At 40.3% G+C, this 19292-nt stretch overlaps 1 protein-coding gene across 1 annotated transcript in view; it reads right to left on the bottom strand.

Annotated features, from left to right (window-relative positions):
• Positions 1-19292, bottom strand: part of Nbas (NBAS subunit of NRZ tethering complex) — a 367894-nt gene that overhangs the window by 291353 nt on the left and 57249 nt on the right. Inside the window, 7 exon segments of the mRNA XM_032907488.1 lie at positions 583-661; positions 930-1070; positions 3794-3945; positions 8049-8174; positions 9194-9451; positions 10440-10633; positions 14398-14461. Of these exon segments, the coding sequence (XP_032763379.1) occupies positions 583-661; positions 930-1070; positions 3794-3945; positions 8049-8174; positions 9194-9451; positions 10440-10633; positions 14398-14461 (1014 nt within the window).

Raw genomic sequence — 19292 nt, 5'->3', positions numbered from 1 at the left:
CCTCAGCTTCCAAAAGCTTTCTACCATTACAATCATGTTTCTTCCATGTTTAATATTATCTAAACTGATAAAACACAATGTTCATAAAACATCCAACATGGAGGCATAAGTGTGTTCAGTTCCCAAAGAGCCAAGAGGTAAATTGCTATTAAATTCAAAAGTGGCTCTAATAAAGATCAAAGATCAACCATCTAAATCTAATCAACTAGCAAATCATCAAATGGGTAAGAATATTTGTTGTATAAATATTGAACTCAGTGTGTCCTGAAATCACACACTAGAACCAACTCTGTGCCATTACCCAGAAATAAACAAATATTAAATTAAAACAGCTATAAATTTAAAGAGCCTATGTACACAGAAATAGGTAAAGCCTTTTTATTCTCTGCTCTGACAAAACAACTTTTGGACTTTTACAACTTTCAGTTTTTACCAAAACCCTTCCAATAAAGAACTTGACTTTTCAGTGAATGAATTCTCCCCTCTAAGTAACCTGGAAAACCAAAACAGGAGACACTAGGGCAGGGATGGCGTGTGTAAGAACAGATGATGCGCACAATGGCAGCTAAGGGCACCCCTTACCTCATATGTTGCAAGCCGATCTAAGAAGGTTAGTAACTTGAGTCTACAACGGCACAGCTCCTTTTGTTCCAGGGTCAACCTATGAGGAAGAACTCGATTGAGCTGCTTACATTTATAGACAAAAGCTTCTGTTCACTGACACATGCTGTCTGCCTGAGGTAAAATGCATGAAAATAACCCGTGTTCCCTTTAGCCTACAGTTCTTAGAACGATATGTAAAATCATGAGGGCTAAACAAAAGTAATGCATTCACGTTGATGAAGTAGCCTAGCGACTCGGACTATAAAGAGTATAGGGCAATGACCAGACCTTATTTCCCAGTGAGCAGTAATGAATGACGGGCTTACTTTGAAAAGTTCACTAATTTGAGCAGTTCATGTCTCTTCTTGAGCTCCTTCTGCCGTTTGCTCTGGGCAGGCTCTTTGTGTGGTGGGGAAAGTTCCTCATAGGTGATGCCATCAAGGTCTACGTCACCAGGTAAGGTAAATCTGCAAAGAGAAGAGAACTCATCTGATTTCTATTAAGTTGATTTTGTTTCTTTCTTTCTTCATGTAATGAAACGTTGCTTTACCCTACTGTGACTATTTATTCATTAAGTTAATTTTTACCAAACAGAAAAATATCTCTTTAAAATTCTGCCAAGCAGCACAGTTCATTTACTATTTCCATGGGACAAGAAATGAGGCTAAACAGTGACCACAGACATTTAAAACAAGGAAAGGACATCGACCTGGGGAAACAATGCATATGATCAGATGAGGGGACATTCGCCCAATATAAAATGGGTATAATAATTTGAATCACTTCTGTCTATAATCTATCTTTAATCCTCTGTTTTTGGTGGAAGCAAATGATTAATTTAATGCATCACTAAAGTTTGAGCTGATAGTCAAAGGATGTTACAGAACATACAGAGGCGAGTGACAAATGGCTTTCACGGGGACTAAAGATAGGCCAAGATAATGTTGTTTTCTGATCTGCACTATTCTACCTTCCACAGTCACAGGAAGTTCTACTTGGTTACTGTGCAGAACTCTCAACACAGGTACAGCCATTTAGGGAACTTCATTTTAGAGTGCTTCTCTATACCATGTACTGCTCATCATGGGACACGTTTTCATATTTGTGATGGGAACATTCAACATGTAGTTCTTCTGACCTGTACAGTACAGTATGATCACAACATTCATTCTGTAAACCTGGCTGGGATTCTGTCCGTATCAAACAACCTCTCGTCTGCCTCTCCTTGCCCTTCCTCAGGCTCTCATACCCAGAGCCAGGCTCACTGGCTAACAGACATCAGCTTTTTCAGATTGCACATATGAAGTAAGTCCACATATGACTTCATTTACTTTGCTATGTCTTGTTACTGACATTCCCTTCCATTTATATGGCTGCAAAGGGTAAGCCTTTGTCCCTGTTTTTCAAGATTGATTGATTTTATTTTATGTGTATGCATAAGTGCCTGCATCAATGTGTGTGTACCATGATCACAAGTGGTACCCACAGAGGCCAAAAGACTGCATCAGATCACTAGGATTGAAGTTACAGGCAGTTGTAAGCCCCTGTGGAGCTGGGAACCAAACCTAGAACCTCTACAACAGCAGTAAATACTTGGTTTGTTTAAAGATTTATTTACTTTATGTATGTGTGTGCACACAAATGTACATGAAAACTGGATCCCCTGGAACTAGAGTAAAGGCAGTCGTGAGGTGCACAGTGTGGATGCTGGCAACCAAACTCTGGGCCTCTGAAACAGCACTGAGCCATTCTCTAGGCCCAGCGTTGTGGTTTTATGGCAAAGGTGATCCTACTAGTCAATCGTGTAAACGGGTTGCACTGTTTATCTGCCTATTTGTTGATGGACACCTTAGCTGATTCTGTCTTAACTTCTGTGTCTTAGCTGTTTTAAATAGGGTATACATTTATCTCCTTAATAAAATGCCTTCATTTCCTTCTTATAAATATACATTAACAGAATCCCTGAATCACATGGTATTTCTCTTTTTAATATCTTGAGGAATCTACATTTCATTTTCCATGATGGTCATATCAATTTACAGTCTCACTAAAATTGTGTAAGAATTTCTCTTTCAAAGGCCATCCAGAGACTGCCCCACCTGGGGATCCATCCCATATTCAGTCACCAAACCCAGACACTAGTGGGGATGCTTGCTGACAGGAGCCTGATTCAGCTGGTTCCTGAGAGGCTCTGCCAGAGCCTGACTATACAGATGCGGATGCTTGCAGCAAAACACCTGACTGAGCACGGGGACCCCAATGGAGGAGTTAGGGGAAGGACTGAAGGAGCTGAAGGGGTTTGCAACCCCGTAGGAAGAACAACAATACCAACCAACCCAGAACCCCCAGAGCTCCCAAGGACCCATGGAGGGACCCATGGCTCCAGCTGACTATGCAGCAGAGGATGGCTTTATCTGGCAACAATGGAAGGGGAGGCCCATGGTCCTGTGAAGGCTGGATGCCCCAGCAGAGGGAAATGCTAGGATGGTGAGGAAGGAGGGAGAATTGGGGGGGGGGGCTCTCATAGAAGCAGGGGGAGGGGAAATGGGATAAGGAGTTTGCAGAGAGGAAACAGGGTAGGGTAATAACATTTGAAATGTAAATAAATAAAAAAAAGAATTTCTCTTAATCTGTGACCTCAATAACATTTATTATTTATTATCTTGTTTTATAACAGCCATTGTAACTAGATTTAAATAAGTTGCTGTTGTTTTTGATTTGCACTTCATAGAATTAGGTATTACATTATTTATAATCTTAACATAGTATAAATGTTAATCTCATTTAAATTAGTTAATTATCAAGTATATACTATCATTTATGTCTCATAAAAGTCCAAAATGTCTGGTAGGCAACAGCTTGACAACAATTTAAAGCCATTACCATATTACTGACTGACATTTGGCCAGTGTTAACTGCTGTGGGACTTTCCTAAGTCACGTAAACCGGGAAGGTACTGAGTGTGGCCCTACAGGTGGTTAGCGCCATGGAGCCCCAGCATCTAAGAAGCCTGAGAAGACCTGGTGTGACACAGCATCAAGCCACTGCCTACAAATACGTTTAACTGGAAGAGAAGGCAGCACCAGTCACTGCAAAGCTTCAACAATGTGCTCAACACCTCTCTGCCCAATGTGCAGCCTCAGCTTTCTTCAAGTCACCTCTGCACTGAGTGCAGACCTCCAAAACCAACCTGCCATCATCCGCGCCCTTTCCTATGGCGACCAGAGCCTCCAGGTCTGTGCCTTTCAAGCCATACTGCAGCAGTTCCTTGGCAGCGTCCACATTCTCAGGAACTCTCTCCAGACACTCATGGAGAACCCAAGACCGCTTCTTGATTTTACTCTACACACAAAGACAAGTAAACAGAGGCACTTAAGAACAGACTGCACCTTATAAAACCTGATGCTCACTTTCTAGAATTACAACTCCACAGAAGGAATTAGCGGCATTAGAGAACGTGGTCCTAGGTAGCGCCTTACAAACTGCTAATTCACTTCACATTTGTTCACAGCAACTGGATCGGGAGCTGTGATTCCACAGGATTTTGTTTTCAGGTTTTGTCTGTTTACATTTTCATACAATATGCTTTGATCATATTCTTTCCCCATCCCCAGCTCCTCCCAGATGCTCCTCACATCCCTACTGAACCAACTTCATGCTCTTTCTTCCTCTCTTGCAAAGGGAGGGGGTGGTTTAGGATCAATAGAACAAAAACCACCAAAATGAAACAATACGTGCAAAAAGGAAAGGGGACGGGGGCGGGGGGCATGTAGTTCTTTATGTGTTGGCCAACTACTCCTGGCCATGGAATCTGCCCTAGAGTGTGGGTGACAGTCTGTGACACTCCACTGGAAAAAACTGATTCTCCATCTCCCAGCAGGTATCACTGAAAACAGCTTCTTGGTTAGGGGTGGGACTTTGTGTCTACTTCCCCTGCTCAATGCTAAGATCCCATCTGTGCAGGTCGTGCACACGCTGACACAGCTATCTGTGAGTTCATAGGTGAATCACTTCTGTGGTGTCTGGAAGAACCCTTAGTCTTCATCTTATAATCTTTCCTCCTCCTCTTCCACAGGACCCGAGTCTGAATCCCAGCCAGGCTTGCTGCTGTCGGTGCCGGGTAAAAAGAAGCTTTGTGGGTTAGGGGTCACAGAGCAGTGAAGGAGAGCAGGAAGAGAAGACTCAAAGGGTGGGGAAAGCACTAAGCGGCCATGTCCATACTAAGGGACAAATCCCAACAGCATCCTTTTTAACTCCAATGAGCCACAATGAAACACAAAGCCATAGTATTCTTTTCTACACATATAAAAAAGATCTTTTGTAGATACCTATAATTTGTGTCTTGGATATAAAAGAAAGAATATAAAACAGAGAAGTAAAATTTTGCCCCCTGAAGTAGTAAGCATATTTAGCTTCAAAACAGACGCACACACCACGGTTACACCTTTATTGACAGTAAATTCTATCACACAGTGTGAAGCCGACTCACTCACACTAAGTCACGGACTGCTGTTCGTCAGAAGGACAGAAGACCAGTGCTACCCTTCCAACTGCTCCTTCCATCTCCAAGGTCTCTGATTTGCCCTCTTCCAGACACATCTTAGTTACACGATAATTCACATCCTACATTTTTACCACCACGTAAGTCTAAATCACCTAAGGCTTGTCTACATCATCAAAGCACGATGGCAGGAACACTGTAGGAGTCCCTTGACTCTAGCCACCTTCCTTACACACCTTTCCTCTTACTCCAGTCTTGCTCTACACAAATCCATCATAAATCCATCACTGCTTATACTACCCTAAATCAAAGCCAAGTGATCACAAGCTTTCATCATCCATCCAAAGGCAAATCAACACTCTTTGCTCCTGTGTCCCAGTGTGCACTACCATTACTCACCACTGGCTGACTTAATAAACCTCGGCTCTCCATGAAATGCTTAGTGGGTGTCTACTATGCTTCAGGCACTGACGTGGACATGAGGACAAACAATAATGACTGAGATAGATTTAGCTGTCACCAAATGAGTCATGTCACAGTCTTAATTTGCTCCTTCTGCTTATACGCTTGACGATATCCCCTCTTCTGACTCAAAAGGCTGATTTTGAACTTTTATTACAGAGAGCCTTCCTTTATAATCCCTGGGTCTTCAGTGATCACAGCTGCCACTGTGCTACAGGTTTGTGAGCATTCTTCTGGTGTGGTTATGCACATGCTAAGTATGAGGCCCGCCTCCTCTCTATGAGCTCCGTAACAGCAGAGACTGCCTGCACACCTAGTTACACCTCTATCCTCTCATTTTTGGCACCGGATCCTACCGGATCTTGGATGGTTTGGCAATTGCTCCATGCCCAAGCTAGCCAAGAGTTTGTGGAAATCCTCTATTTCACTGAACCAAATATTTTCCAAACAAACACAAACACACACTTTGCTTGCTTTGCCTGCACCCCGGAGCTCCCATCCTAACCACACGATGAAAGATGATGCAGGTTGGGAATGGTGCATTTCTAAGCCCAAGACAAACAACTCCGCCTTCTCCCTTCTGCTGTTGGCCCTGATGCTCACTCCCCGCTGGCAGCCAGTATAAAGACTAACAGTTAATCATACTATTTGGTTGAAACACCAATGTCTTACAAACACTTTCAGACCACAGTTTTGATTTAATTATTCACATATGTGAACATTTAGACAAAAAAAAAATTACCATGAAATTTTCCCAGCACTTTCTAGACTCTTCTAAAGGCAAAAATGTTTTTCTCTCTAAATATGAGATCAAAAGCTCCAAACCTTTAAACTCATCCCATGAGTCTAACCACTTCCTGGCAGAGATGTCAAGGGTCAAAACACACAGGCTTGTACCCAGACGTTATATGTTGAGAAACCATCCCACCAGAGTAAGAGCACACGTCCTTAATCCCAACACTCCAGGCAGAGCTAAGTAGACCTTGAGCACATTTCAGGCCAGTCAGAGTTAGCACAGTGACGTTCTGTCTCAATACAGACAGACAAACAGGCAGTAAGATAAAATACTATCCACAAGGTAATGGATTAGTGCCCAAAAGACTAGTAAGACCTGTTTCTTCTGTCAGTGTCCTCTGACATTCAAGGATACAGCAATAAGAGATCCATCGACAAACCAAGGTGAGTGGTGGTATCACTAGGAACCAATTGGCTGGCATATTAATTGTGAATTTCCAAGCCTAACTTTTTCTTGCTCAAGATGCTGAGTGCATATTTGTGCTATAGCAACCCAAACTTACTACAAAGGTGCATACTTTAAACATGGAGGCCTGCAATAATAAGGATCCAACTGTGGGGTTTAATCCAAACACACTATATTTGACAAGTTTCTATGTCAGTTGTCCATTTACTCCCTCTGAGTTTCCCAGTTCCTCTCCAAGCTGGTCTACTGACAGCATATCTTATCTTTGATGGTGTGAGCAGCAGCAGCATTACAGACAGCTCTGACGGCCACTGCAAAGGACAAGATACTGCTCTCCAGTTCACAAGCACTTAGGGCCTCTTCCCTTGGTCCTCAGGTCTGAGAGTGTTGGGGGAAGGAGACAAGACAGGTGGTACGAATGTTGTCCTACTGTTAGGACATCTTAACACTGGGTGTCAGAGGCACTCGTGTGAGTAGATTCTTCATACCCAATCTTTCTTGCATCTATGTGGGTGGGAAGCATCTCCACATAGGAGTAGAAAGTTTTTCTTGCCAGTCCTAGTATGGTTCTTATTACTTACCAACCCTGATTTGTGTGCTGCTTCTGGGAAGTGTCCTGCTTGTTACTGTTAGCACCTGGCCTTAATGACCTTCTCAGCTCACTGGTACCTGAACAGGAGAAATCCAGCTACTCTTTCCATATCATACCAAGACAACTAGATACCAGCTCGGATCCAAAACAATACTAGAAGTTCCCTTCTACGCAATTTGTCCCAACTACTCTTTCTTCAACAATGTACATCCCAGTAGAAGGGTCTGCCTTCTAAATGCAGTCTCTTTTTTTTTTTCCACGTGGAGAGGTTTTAAGGAGATAAGGGGGAGGAGTGAGAGAAAGAAGAGAAGAAGAGCATAAATGCAGTCTGTTGGTCTGAAGGTATTCCTTCAAGTTCTCTTAATCCCTTTATTCATAATCTCTGGTTGCCAGAAACACGAATCTCCTCACTGAAACTCTGCTAGTGGTTCTTCAGTAGGTAGGCCTTAACCAATGTGGATACAGAGAGGTACAATAATGGAAATAATCAGGGAAATGGCTAGATTATCAGAGAATGTATATTCGATATCTTTACCATCAAATCTTACGGCAGAAGCAAGAGATTCTGACAGTTTTTCTAAGAAAGCACTTCTTTACCTACACAAATATTAGTGTGGGAAGTTCTCTAGAAACAAAAGATAATCCATGGATATAAATGTTATCATGTTACCATAACTATTTATACATACCAAGTAATTCTGAATTGAAGCAATGTTGACAGCTGACTTCCTCCACTGCCTCTGATAGACGAGGTCAGTATCCAGGCCGTACGTGTGAGCCAAAGACAAGGCTTCTTCATACTCTTCACTTTCAATCTTTGTCAAGGAAACAGACATGAGTGATGAATTACCCATAAGCCCATTCTGAGGAGAGGAAGAATCAAGACACTCACCTGCCCTGTGCAACAGGTTATGAACACACATGCAGAGTGTCATCAGAAGCTCACAGACATTCTGAGAAGCAGCTAGATCAAGCATTCCTTTAGCACTTTAGCAAATATGAAGAAAAGCTCTCATTTATATTTCAGACGACGGCAAAACCTGAGACTAGAGGCAGGTTGCAGTCTTGCCCATGTCAGTGCTCATTCAAAATATTACAGAGCACAGCAAATAGCCCGGTAAGCGGCTGTACTGGCCACACAGGCTTGGAAAGCAGACGCTAAAGTCTTCCCTCACCACCTGTAGTCTAGTAGAGATCTGGACTTAAGTACACCACAGAGGAACAGCGGAAGGCACACAGCAGGGAGCCAATACCTCAGACTAAGAGCAACAAGATGGTTCAGTGGGTAAAGGTCCTTGATACCAAGCCAGATGGCCTGAATTTCATCACTGATAGAAAGAAATAACCACATAATAGGAGAGAACTAACTCCTGGAAGTTTCCCTCTGGCCTGCAAGCAAGCACTATGGAACATACTAAAACACACACACACACACACATGTAAGGTGTAGGTCAAAGCTGGATAAACATCTTCAATTGCCTTCTACCTTTTACAACGAGGCAAGGTCACGCACTTGAACCCAGAGCTTACTTTGGGGTTTCCAGTCTCTGCCTCCAGAACAGAGGAGCTACCGCAGGGCTGCGTGCCCACCGGGCATTCAGCTGGACACTGGCCTCGGACTTCTGGCTCTGCTTTACCCTCAGGCTCTCTTCCAGCCCCAGAGTTCTCTATCACTGCCTTGTAATTACTCAGTTAGAAAGAGGACATTATTCTAAAAGCTTATGGAGCTGGTATTTTAACATGTCAGGGAGCCAACATGCCCTCCTTTAACTTCTCTCCTCAGTGAAATAGTAGCAACTGTGCTACAGAAGCAGGGTGCAGCAGGACTGCTCACCTTCCTCTGATAAAGCTCCTCTGGGGTTGTGGAGCGCAGACTCACAAGGCGGTAGTTCTTCGTGATAGTTCGAGGCCGTTTCCGAGGAGGTGCGAACCTCTCCATCTCCGTCACTAAGTAGAGGCCTTGCTTGATGTACCCGAAATAACGAGCCTTGGCAGAGGTTTCATGATCCGAGTCAGAATCCACGTCGCCTTCATCCTCTTCTCCAGCCCTCATCTCCACTCGAGACCGTTTGGGGGCAAGTTTAATTTCACACTAAATTGAAAAGGGAGATGTAAAATTAATGATAAGAAACTAGAGACAAAATTTTTAAGAGCTAATGAAAATATATTTTAATTATACTCTGGGTTGATTCATTACATGTCATTCACAATGGATCCAAAGGAAACAAAGCAAATCAAAGCCCTAAGATATCCACGTCCATGTGGCTTCCGACCTTCTAAAGCCAAAGGCCATTAATAATATCTGCATTATTTGACAGAATATAAAGGCTGACAGTGTGAATTTCTTTAACTACTAATATACCTGCAGTTACTGTAAAAAACAAGAAGACAATTTAGAAAACAACATGAAGGTATTTATTTCCCTTGCCAGGAAAAGGCTTCTGATGTCCGTTTTATACAGTCCACCAGCTCCACGAATGCCAAGCGAGGCTGAGCACCTGGCTTCCAAAGATAACTTTCATTCAGACTTAACAGAATTGGCTTGGAGTTTAAGGGAGATCTCTGACTGGAAGACAGACTTCAGACAAATGGATACCTGGCACTGTACCCTGCAGAAGTAAAGCTACACAGGACTGTGCTCTTGGAAGACGTAATAAGAACTCTAATGACCAAACACAACTATAAAGAAATGGCCTCTACTCTCAACTCTTTCATGGTGATAAAAGTTTTTCCTGAAAGAAGAAAAAAATTTAGGTCACCATCCTTTCACTAAATACTAATATAAACACTAAGTAATTCCTAACCAAGCATTGACAGCATTCTACATTTTCAAATGGCTCATCCAAAAGAAAGAGAAAGTGATTAAGTCCAGTGAGAAGGAAATGTTTTAAGGAAACAAAATAGCTATAAATGTTTTTATTCTCTTAGCAATATAATACATTTAATTCATGGATGACGGGATATTTTATTTCAATAAGACTTATGGTTAAACACACAACTACATGACATACACAAATAACAAGGCAAATAGACAGATTTTTTATGCAATGTGCATTTACTGTCACAGGGAGAAACCTCACCTCCAAACTTAAGAATCCCCCATCATGGGTTGCAGTGACCTGGGGGGATGGCTCAAACCATTCACAGGATTTTCCCAATAAATTCTTCAAACTTTTGGATGATGAAACAGTTAATGCACCAGAGCATCGAGCCAAGGTCACTGCGCCATCTGCCCACCAATTGACATCAATCAATGGATAAAAGGACTCTTTATCTAATAGGAAAAGAAAATTCAAATACATTAGAAGTGATTTAAAAGCAAAATATTTAATGTAATATTTTAAAATCCAAGTTATTTCAAATTTGGAGGTCCTCAAAGATGCTTTAAAAATGGGGAAAAATAAAACTAAATCCCATCATTCAAATTCTTACTCAGGTAAAGATAGAAAACGTACAGCAATTCAAAGTCTGTCTAAGTAGCCACAATCAGCCAAATCTATGAAAGGAAAAAGTATGTAAATTAAGGTCCTCTTCCTCAAAATAATGACACTCCTGACAAACGGAGGTCACTGTGGGAGCTCTTGCTTAGCATTTGTAAAACTATGTGTTTGGACCCAAAGAAGAGGAAGCATACTGACGGGGCGGGGAGATGCCTCAGCAGTTGAGAGCAGTGTGCACTCTTCCTGAGGACCCCCAATGCCCAGCACATACATGGCATCATACACCTGCATGTAACCCCAGTCCAGGGCTCTGACACCTCACACAGACGTATGTGCAGACAAAACAGCAATGCACGTAAAATAAAAAATAAGCATTGAAAACTTAAAAATATAATTATATACCCAAGAAAGAGATACGTAACAAGGTTCGTGATCTTAAGCTTAAAAGTAAATGTTTATAAATTTCACATATACATTATAAAAGCTCTTAGAAAATGTCCTAGATCATTTTCAGACAGATATTTAGTAATTAAAAATATATAATATTTAAAAAAAATAACAGCTTCTAGGGCTGATATGCTCCTAAACATTTAACAGAGGAAAAAATTCAAGAACAAAGAATTTTGAAGCTAAAAGTAATCATGGTTCATCAAACTGAGGGATTTAAAGAGAAATGTCATGGTATTTTGTTATAATTTCATTGTACTTTTTCTTAAACAGTGGTTATTCCACAATGGCTATGATACAGCTTAGTGATGCCTATCACAGTGAGTCACAGAATTGAAGGCACATGTAAACTCAAAAAGAAGAAGGTTTTTTGTAAACTCAAAAACAAGAAACCCTAACAGATTTCTTTGGCTAGAAACCTTGGGCCATTTGTTAAATTCGGAGTTCCTAGATGTATGCCTGCATCTGGGTATGTTCCCAGCAGCTGGAAGGAACAAATGTGACCATCAGTAAAGAAGAAACAGGAAACAGGAAACAAGCAAGCATGATGACAACATCCACAAACTCTAGGAAACAAAGAAGCAACAAAACATAAACATCCCTGAGGCAGAAAGTAAAGGGAGAGAAAGGCTCATCCATCAAAGTACAGCAGAAAGCGCTCTAAATACAGGGGAAAATGAGTACAAGAACAGACACAGTGAGAACCCACAATAAAAATGAATCGAAAACCAGCCCGCACTGTTAAACGTTCCAAGAGGAAAAATTCTACTCTCAAAGTCAAAACACAAAATTCATGTCCAACCTCCCAGCAGAAGGAAACAGAAAGAATGGAATAACAGGGCATGTGAGGCCCTGAGGTAAGTCACTGCCAACTATGACACCAATAAAGTCATCTTTTAAAAAAAAATCAATAAAGGAGCGAAGGTACTTCAAGCTGAAGTGTCAACTGAAAAACCGTCCTAGCTACCAAGCCAGCATTGCAGAAGGTACTTAATAGACACCCACACATGTGTGCAGTCTTAATTCTAAGAGCATAGGAAACAATAAATTTTATGAGGAAGAGAAGAACAAAAGAGAAAAGACCAACCATGTCTAAGTAAACCCCTGAAATGAACAAGGACTGAAAGAAAACAACATTAACTAAACCAACCAGGTAAACAACCAACAAAATTACACAAGTCAGCACACCCTATTATAACAACACTAAAGATAAATGGTCTTAAGTTTCCAATTAAAAAGCCAGTAGCCGATTGGACTAAAAATCAAGAGGCATCATTGGGTTGTCTACAAGACACATCTCATTGGCACATCCACACAGCCTAATATTAAAAGGTTGAAAGCTAATATAATCTAAGACAAGCAACAGTAACTACACCTATATCTGATAAAGCCAAAATCAGTCAAAGAGATTTTTAAAAGGCTTCTACATATTAATAAAGGGAACAATCTATGCAGAATATATAACAATTATAAGTACATAAAGTGAACATTAGCAAACACAATTTCATAAACTGCTAGACAATAAACAGATGAGACAGTCTGAGAGTCAACACTACCACCTTAATACCTTCCTCTCCTCCACAGATAGATCATCCAGACATACCCCTTCAAAACAATTACAACACAAACTTGAGAGCCAAACTTCACCATATCAAATGGACCAAAGAGACATCCAAGAGTATTCTATCTAACAGCTTTGGAACACGCATTCTTCATAGTAGCCCATGGAGCACTCTTAGAAATAGATTACTTTTTAGGCCATAAAGCAAATGTTACCAAAAATAAAACAAAAAAATAACAATCATCTCTTGGTTGTATTGCATCATAGTACAGTAAAAGTAAAATTTAACACCAAGAGAGAAACTACAAAATCCACAGAGACTAAACATTCTTGAAAGATAGGCATGTCATTAAAGACATCAGAAAGGAATTTTTTTTAATTCCTAGAATCACATAAAAATGAAAGTACAACTGTTCAGAACCATTGGGACCCAGCACAGATGGGTTTATTAAAAGGAAAGTTTATAGCTAAGGGCCTTTACATTTAAAACTCAGAGTGATCTCAAGTAAACAATGCAGTAAATCAGTGTCGGGGGTTGTGGGTTGGGGGAGAAGCCAAATGCAAAATCAGCAGACTAAGAGTTAACAATGTGGAATTAATGAAGTTCAGACTAAAAGTACAATACAAGAATAAAAGAAACAAGAATTGGTTCTTTGAAAAGATGAAATTGACAAACCCTTAGCCAAATTAACCAAAGAAGGAAAAAGACCCAAGCAATAACATGAGAGCTAATGGGATGGGCATTAAAACAGGCACCACCGAAATCCAGAAGATTATGACGGAATGTCAAAAACCTGTACTGCACTAAAGTGGAAGGCTTAGAAGCAATGGGTAAATTCCTAAACACATATGACCTGCTAATATTAAATTGAGAGGATGGAGGCATTTGCAGCAGACCTACACTGCACGAGAAGACTGAAGCAGTAGAATCGGACAGAACAAATCCCTGTCAAACTTCACCAGACCTTAAACGTCAGCATTCCCCAAACAGTGCATAATACTGAAAGGAGAACACAGGAACAAACATGTCTCATCATGCCAGGATTAGCCTAATAAAAAGCTACAAGGAAGATCAACAAAAGAGAAAACTCTAAACTTAAGTTCTTTTCTTTAAGTTCTTAATAAAGTACTTGGAAACCAAATTTAATAGCACATGAAAAAGACAGTATATCTAAGGCCAAAAAAAAAAAACAAAAACAAAAAACAAAACAAAGGATCTCTCATTTTTTATTGTTTTAATCTATTATTTAAACAACTACTTTCACTTAACAGTAAATCTTGATTTCCCCCATTCCTCATTCCCCAAAAGAAATATCTGCTTATCTTTAAAAAAAACAAAACAAATTATTTCAAATATAGAAATGCATAAAGATTTTAAAGAGAAAGACCTATAACACTATCAAACAAACAAAAACCATAAAAGGAAAAATAAAACAAAACAAAGCATTCGTTCTGCTGCCTTGCTAAGATTCCATGGTTGTTCCAGAGTGAAACAAGAGATTTTAGAACCTTTTTATATTTAAAGACCACTTGAGCAATAAGAGGACCCCTGTAAAGCTGTAATAATCATATTTCTTATACCCTACTCACCTTTTACTTTCTTTCTCTTCTCAGGAGACAATGTCCAATCAGGATTAAGCTCATCATAGCCTGGCTAAATACAAAGATATGTACATAATTTTATGAGTCAAACATGTTAAGGAAACTATGAAAAACTCACCAAGACCTATGAAATTTTTACAATTAAAAAAAAAATACAGAAATGATGCTTTCCCTTGATCTCTATTCCAATCCAAGGCTTCCTCAGTATTAGCGTTTGGGGAAACTAATGACACTGGACTTAATAGTCACAGACAGGAACTAAGACTCAATATGTACACAAAAGACAGGATACAAAGTTGATAACACAAATGAAAGCTAGCCACCCTGTTTCTTCTATATCCATACCCCACATTACAGAGTAGTGTATGTTTTGCTGTAAGCAAACACTGGCCTGGGTATAATCCAAGCTGCTTGTCCACTATGTACATAGACTGAGAGGAGCAGCCCGTAAGATGCTCATGACCTACAATGGAGTATACCCAGGCCTTAGTACCACATGAATATAGTCTAAGAGTCCCTTCCTGTCTCTTCCTTTCCTATCTGTAGGAGCTCAAAACATATCGCCTTAGGCTGGTAACTTTGAAATGATAGAAACCAATGTTTCTCCAACCTTCTCCTGCCCTCTTATCCCCAGCTTCTTATTCTCCCCAAAAATAAGTCATAAGAACCAGAATTCCCCTCCTACGAGGAGGGTGGGGCATTTAGCATTTGGGATATAAATAAATGAATACATAAATAAATAAATATTTCTTGACCTTTTTTAACCGCTAGAATCAGTCTCAGCCTCCATGGAACAGGAGCAATATTTCCAATGTGCATTCAGTGTACAAATATTTACTAGTGTTTACTATGCAAAGCACATGGTAGAGCTCCAAGTGTTGTCCACCCAGTACTATATGTCCACAAGTCCAGTTTGGTGGAGCTGTGAAAACAGCTGTAGGTCTACCAAGATTAGTCACATAAGCTACCATCCTCCCACTTGTCCTTCATTGATTCACCATTTAACAAAATTAATCTAACACCTACTCTGTACCAGAGAGAAATAAAATTAAAATGGAAAAGATAAGCTTCTATTTCACTTTCTACACCCACACAGAAGTACGGGTCAGAAAGTAATAAAACTTCAAAGAAAAATTAAGGCCAAAAACAAGATGTAAAGATATAAACATAACATATGGGAAATGTTTGAAATGAAAATTATTGAAACAATTTTACTCTCTTCTAGACATGAACAAATTCAACACACAGATTTCCAGCCAGATGGATGCTTCACACTGACAATGAAAGCAAAAGTATTTAATCAACTTAAAACTGGATACAAAGTAAATCAGACGAGGCACTCCCATGACTATCTCTAATCATTAGTCTTCACAGAGAAAATACTCAATCACACAAAGTACATTATAAAAACTAATAACGCGGCAAATTGCATAAAGAAAGCCCCAAGTGAGCTGCCCAATTTTGGTAAAGGACTATAAAGGAGTGCAGGACAGAAGTAACATCGTTTTCTTCTCAGACAGCTATAAGCACTATAAGCTGGCTATATTACATTCAGCCATATAACAATTATTAATTCATTCATCCATCCCTCCATTCCTTCCCTAGCATAGCCACAGAGGGAGGCAAAGCTCTGTGCTGCCTGTTGGACAGGCTCACTTGATGCCTGCTAGAGAAATGAGAAAACTACATGTGTCAGAACATGGGATTCCTCTTTGAAGAAGTCCAATGATTTTGCATGCACTGCTCACATATCTGGTAAATGACAGTATTATGCCCCTCCCTGATGGCTACTGCATTTGCACATTTTTTAAGTGTCTGCATAATGAGCTGTACATAATCATGTGCCACCCGGCCAGACTACAAGGTGCTATCCCTCTCTTGAGCACATTAGTCTCAGACGCTAGCACCTCATTTGCTCAAACACATGTCAGTATTTCTAAATGCAAACACTGTTAGTCACTATTCTGAAAAAAACTGGAATCTTGATTCCAACACATAGTGATTTCATGTTAATTTCTTTTTGCACTATTTTACATGTATTAAAAAGGGAATAAAATTACTTTTTACTAAATAGAGTTGTTTTAAGCCAAACTGCTCTGTAAGAAGCCAAATCTCAATGTGCAAATTTATTTCCAAAAATTCTCTCCAACACTACAATTACAAGCCTCGCTCTCCCTAAGCTTTTCCTTTTAATATTAAAATGTTACCTTTTTCTGTATAATTGTCTTGGCAAGAATATAAATATCTTAAGGGTACAGACTGACACCTACCATATTTCTTCCTGCAAAGCTAAGCAGAGATTCAACATCATGATTTTATGATGATGGTACCATGGTTATAGGACAAGCTATTCCATTTTACAGAACAGTTAAAGCTAAGCCTTGTCGCATTCTCTACCGTGCAGCAGGCCTTGTTGCTACATGAGCTAAAGTCCCAATATAAAATACACAGGCATTATGACCACTTCCCAGGACACAGGTGACTCTGACTTAGTTATCTGTTCACATTTCATAAAAAAGTTATCTCCTTCACCTTGTTCTAAGCAGTGTCTCAAGTCCTCCAGATTTCTGTAACACAGCTAAATAATTATTTACTGTGCTACCTGGCACGTATACACCAACTAGCAGTTCAAGAGTAAAGCACATATCAGGGGCAGTAATGAAATCAGTGTTCAATCCAGAAGGAATCAAGACTTGTCTCCAAGCATTTAAAGATTGTCAGATGATGACCTAATATAAAATAGCACAACCCGGAAGGATGACTTGGGTCTTCTTAACCTGTCACACAGAAATCTGACCTTTCAAATAACAGAATGTCCCCAAAGTAAGAAGAGGACAAATAATATAAACTCAGAAATATGCTGGGCATGCTGGCTAAAGAGAGAGACAGACCCCAATGTCATCCCTACTGCTGACCTGGTGTATAAAGTACCACAAAGTTAAGTGCTCACCAAGTATTGGTGAGTCAATCTTACAAATGTTTCAGAACACTATACCCAGGCCCTTCATGCTCCCAGGGCCTACTCGTCCTAGACAAATGTACTGAAAGTCCAGTGTGTGAAGAGCTGAAGCCTCACGTGACTATCTGTGATAGAATGACACTCTAGCAGACACCGTACAAAGGATTAGATACAAGCAGGCAGACAAGAGCCCAAGGAGCAAACGTGTAGACTGACCAGAGTCTACTCAGTGACAGAAAAGCAGAGGACTTTTGCATTTTGACAATAGAATTTTAAAGAAAATAAATAAACATTTTTCATTGTTTCCAAATTTGAACCAAAATTCCTTTTGAAGCTAAAGCCAGTGAGAGTCTCAGGGGCGGAGTGGATGGCTGTAGCAAACTTCTCAGCAGGCCGAGCACTACATTTCCAAGGGAGGATGTGGGCATCAAAAGAATGGCAACTGATGCAGGGTTAGGCTTGGTAACTATGGCTAAGCCCTGCTCCCTCAGCAAAGGACATTACAACCTGCACAAAGCCCACTGTGACAGCAAACAGGTCTTGTTTGTCAGCTGTGTGAACACAGACCTTATACTTCTTGTTTACTTAGGTATTCAATGGAAACCATGCCAACCAAGGCAAAAGAAAGTAGCATGTATTAAACATGCAAACTGTTAATAATAGATACAACACACATAAGGCGAACTAGCATGTAACTAAACAGGAAACAGAACACACAACACACATGACAAGAACAGGTATGTAAACATGAGAACCCTTACTGATAGAAGCATTACCTCCAAGAGTAAGGGGGTCTCTGTCTGACTCAGACTCATGCTCAACCTAAGGATTGTGTGGGGAGCACAGAGTTGGAGCCACAGGGGCAAATGTCTAACAGCTGGGGTGCGGCAGCAGCTGCCCAACTCCCTCGCTGATGCTGCGGGTATCTGTGGTCTACAGACTCACTTGCTGGACGAAAACTACCTGCTTCTACTCCTCTCTTACGTATACTTCTTCCACTTCGGAAAACTCGTCCTTCCTGTCCCATTATTTTACTTGACTACATATTTAAAGTTACAACGATAAATGCATTTACTCATTCCCAGATTTTAAGGTTTTTAAGCAAATTTTAAGTTTTAGTAAACTCACTATTAAAACCTAACTAGGATCTGGGAGGAGTTGAAGGAGGGAAAACTGTCATCAGAATATACTATATAAAAAAGAAAAACTATTTCCAATTTTTTTAAAAAGCTTAATTATTAAATAATATTAAAGAATAATTAATCATAATGGCTTTTATTCACAAATAATGGTGAACACATGTAATAGAGAGTTCAAGAAGCAAAGGAGGTCCCTCAGAATCTTGACAAACATCAAAAGCACACTGATCAATTTTACCATTAATAGTGAATGCACTATATATTTGAGATTGTTGATGGAATATTAAGGGTACTTCAGACCTTGGTCAATATTTCTATTACCTGACAGAATATAAGGTAAGGGAACAGAAAGCTGAGGAACCTCACTGTTTAAACCTCACCATTTGAAAAGACACTTCCCTCATAGGCAACACCCCACTAGCAAACTTGAGCCTGGGGACCACAGGTAAGACAAACTTTTCTGCTACAAACGACTTGCCTGGTGAACTCAAGACACAGGCTCACAGGAACAGCTGAAGACCTGTAGAGAAGAAAAACTACGCGCCCCAAAGCAGAACACTCTGTCCCCATAACTGGCTGAAAAAAAACAGGAAAACAGGTCTACAGCACTCCTGAAACACAGGCTTATAAGACAGTCTAGCCACTGTCAGAAATAGCAGAACAAAGTAAAACTAGAGATAATTGATGATGAGAGGAAGCGCAGGAACCCAAGAAACAAAAACCAAGAGTCCATGGCATCATCAGAGCCCAATTCTCCCACCAAAGCAAAACGGAATATCCAAACA

This window comes from Rattus rattus, chromosome 7 (genome assembly GCF_011064425.1).
Source record: "Rattus rattus isolate New Zealand chromosome 7, Rrattus_CSIRO_v1, whole genome shotgun sequence".
NCBI lineage: Eukaryota > Metazoa > Chordata > Mammalia > Rodentia > Muridae > Rattus > Rattus rattus.
Note: the sequence above shows the minus strand (reverse complement) of the source record. Positions and strands in the feature narration are given on the sequence as shown.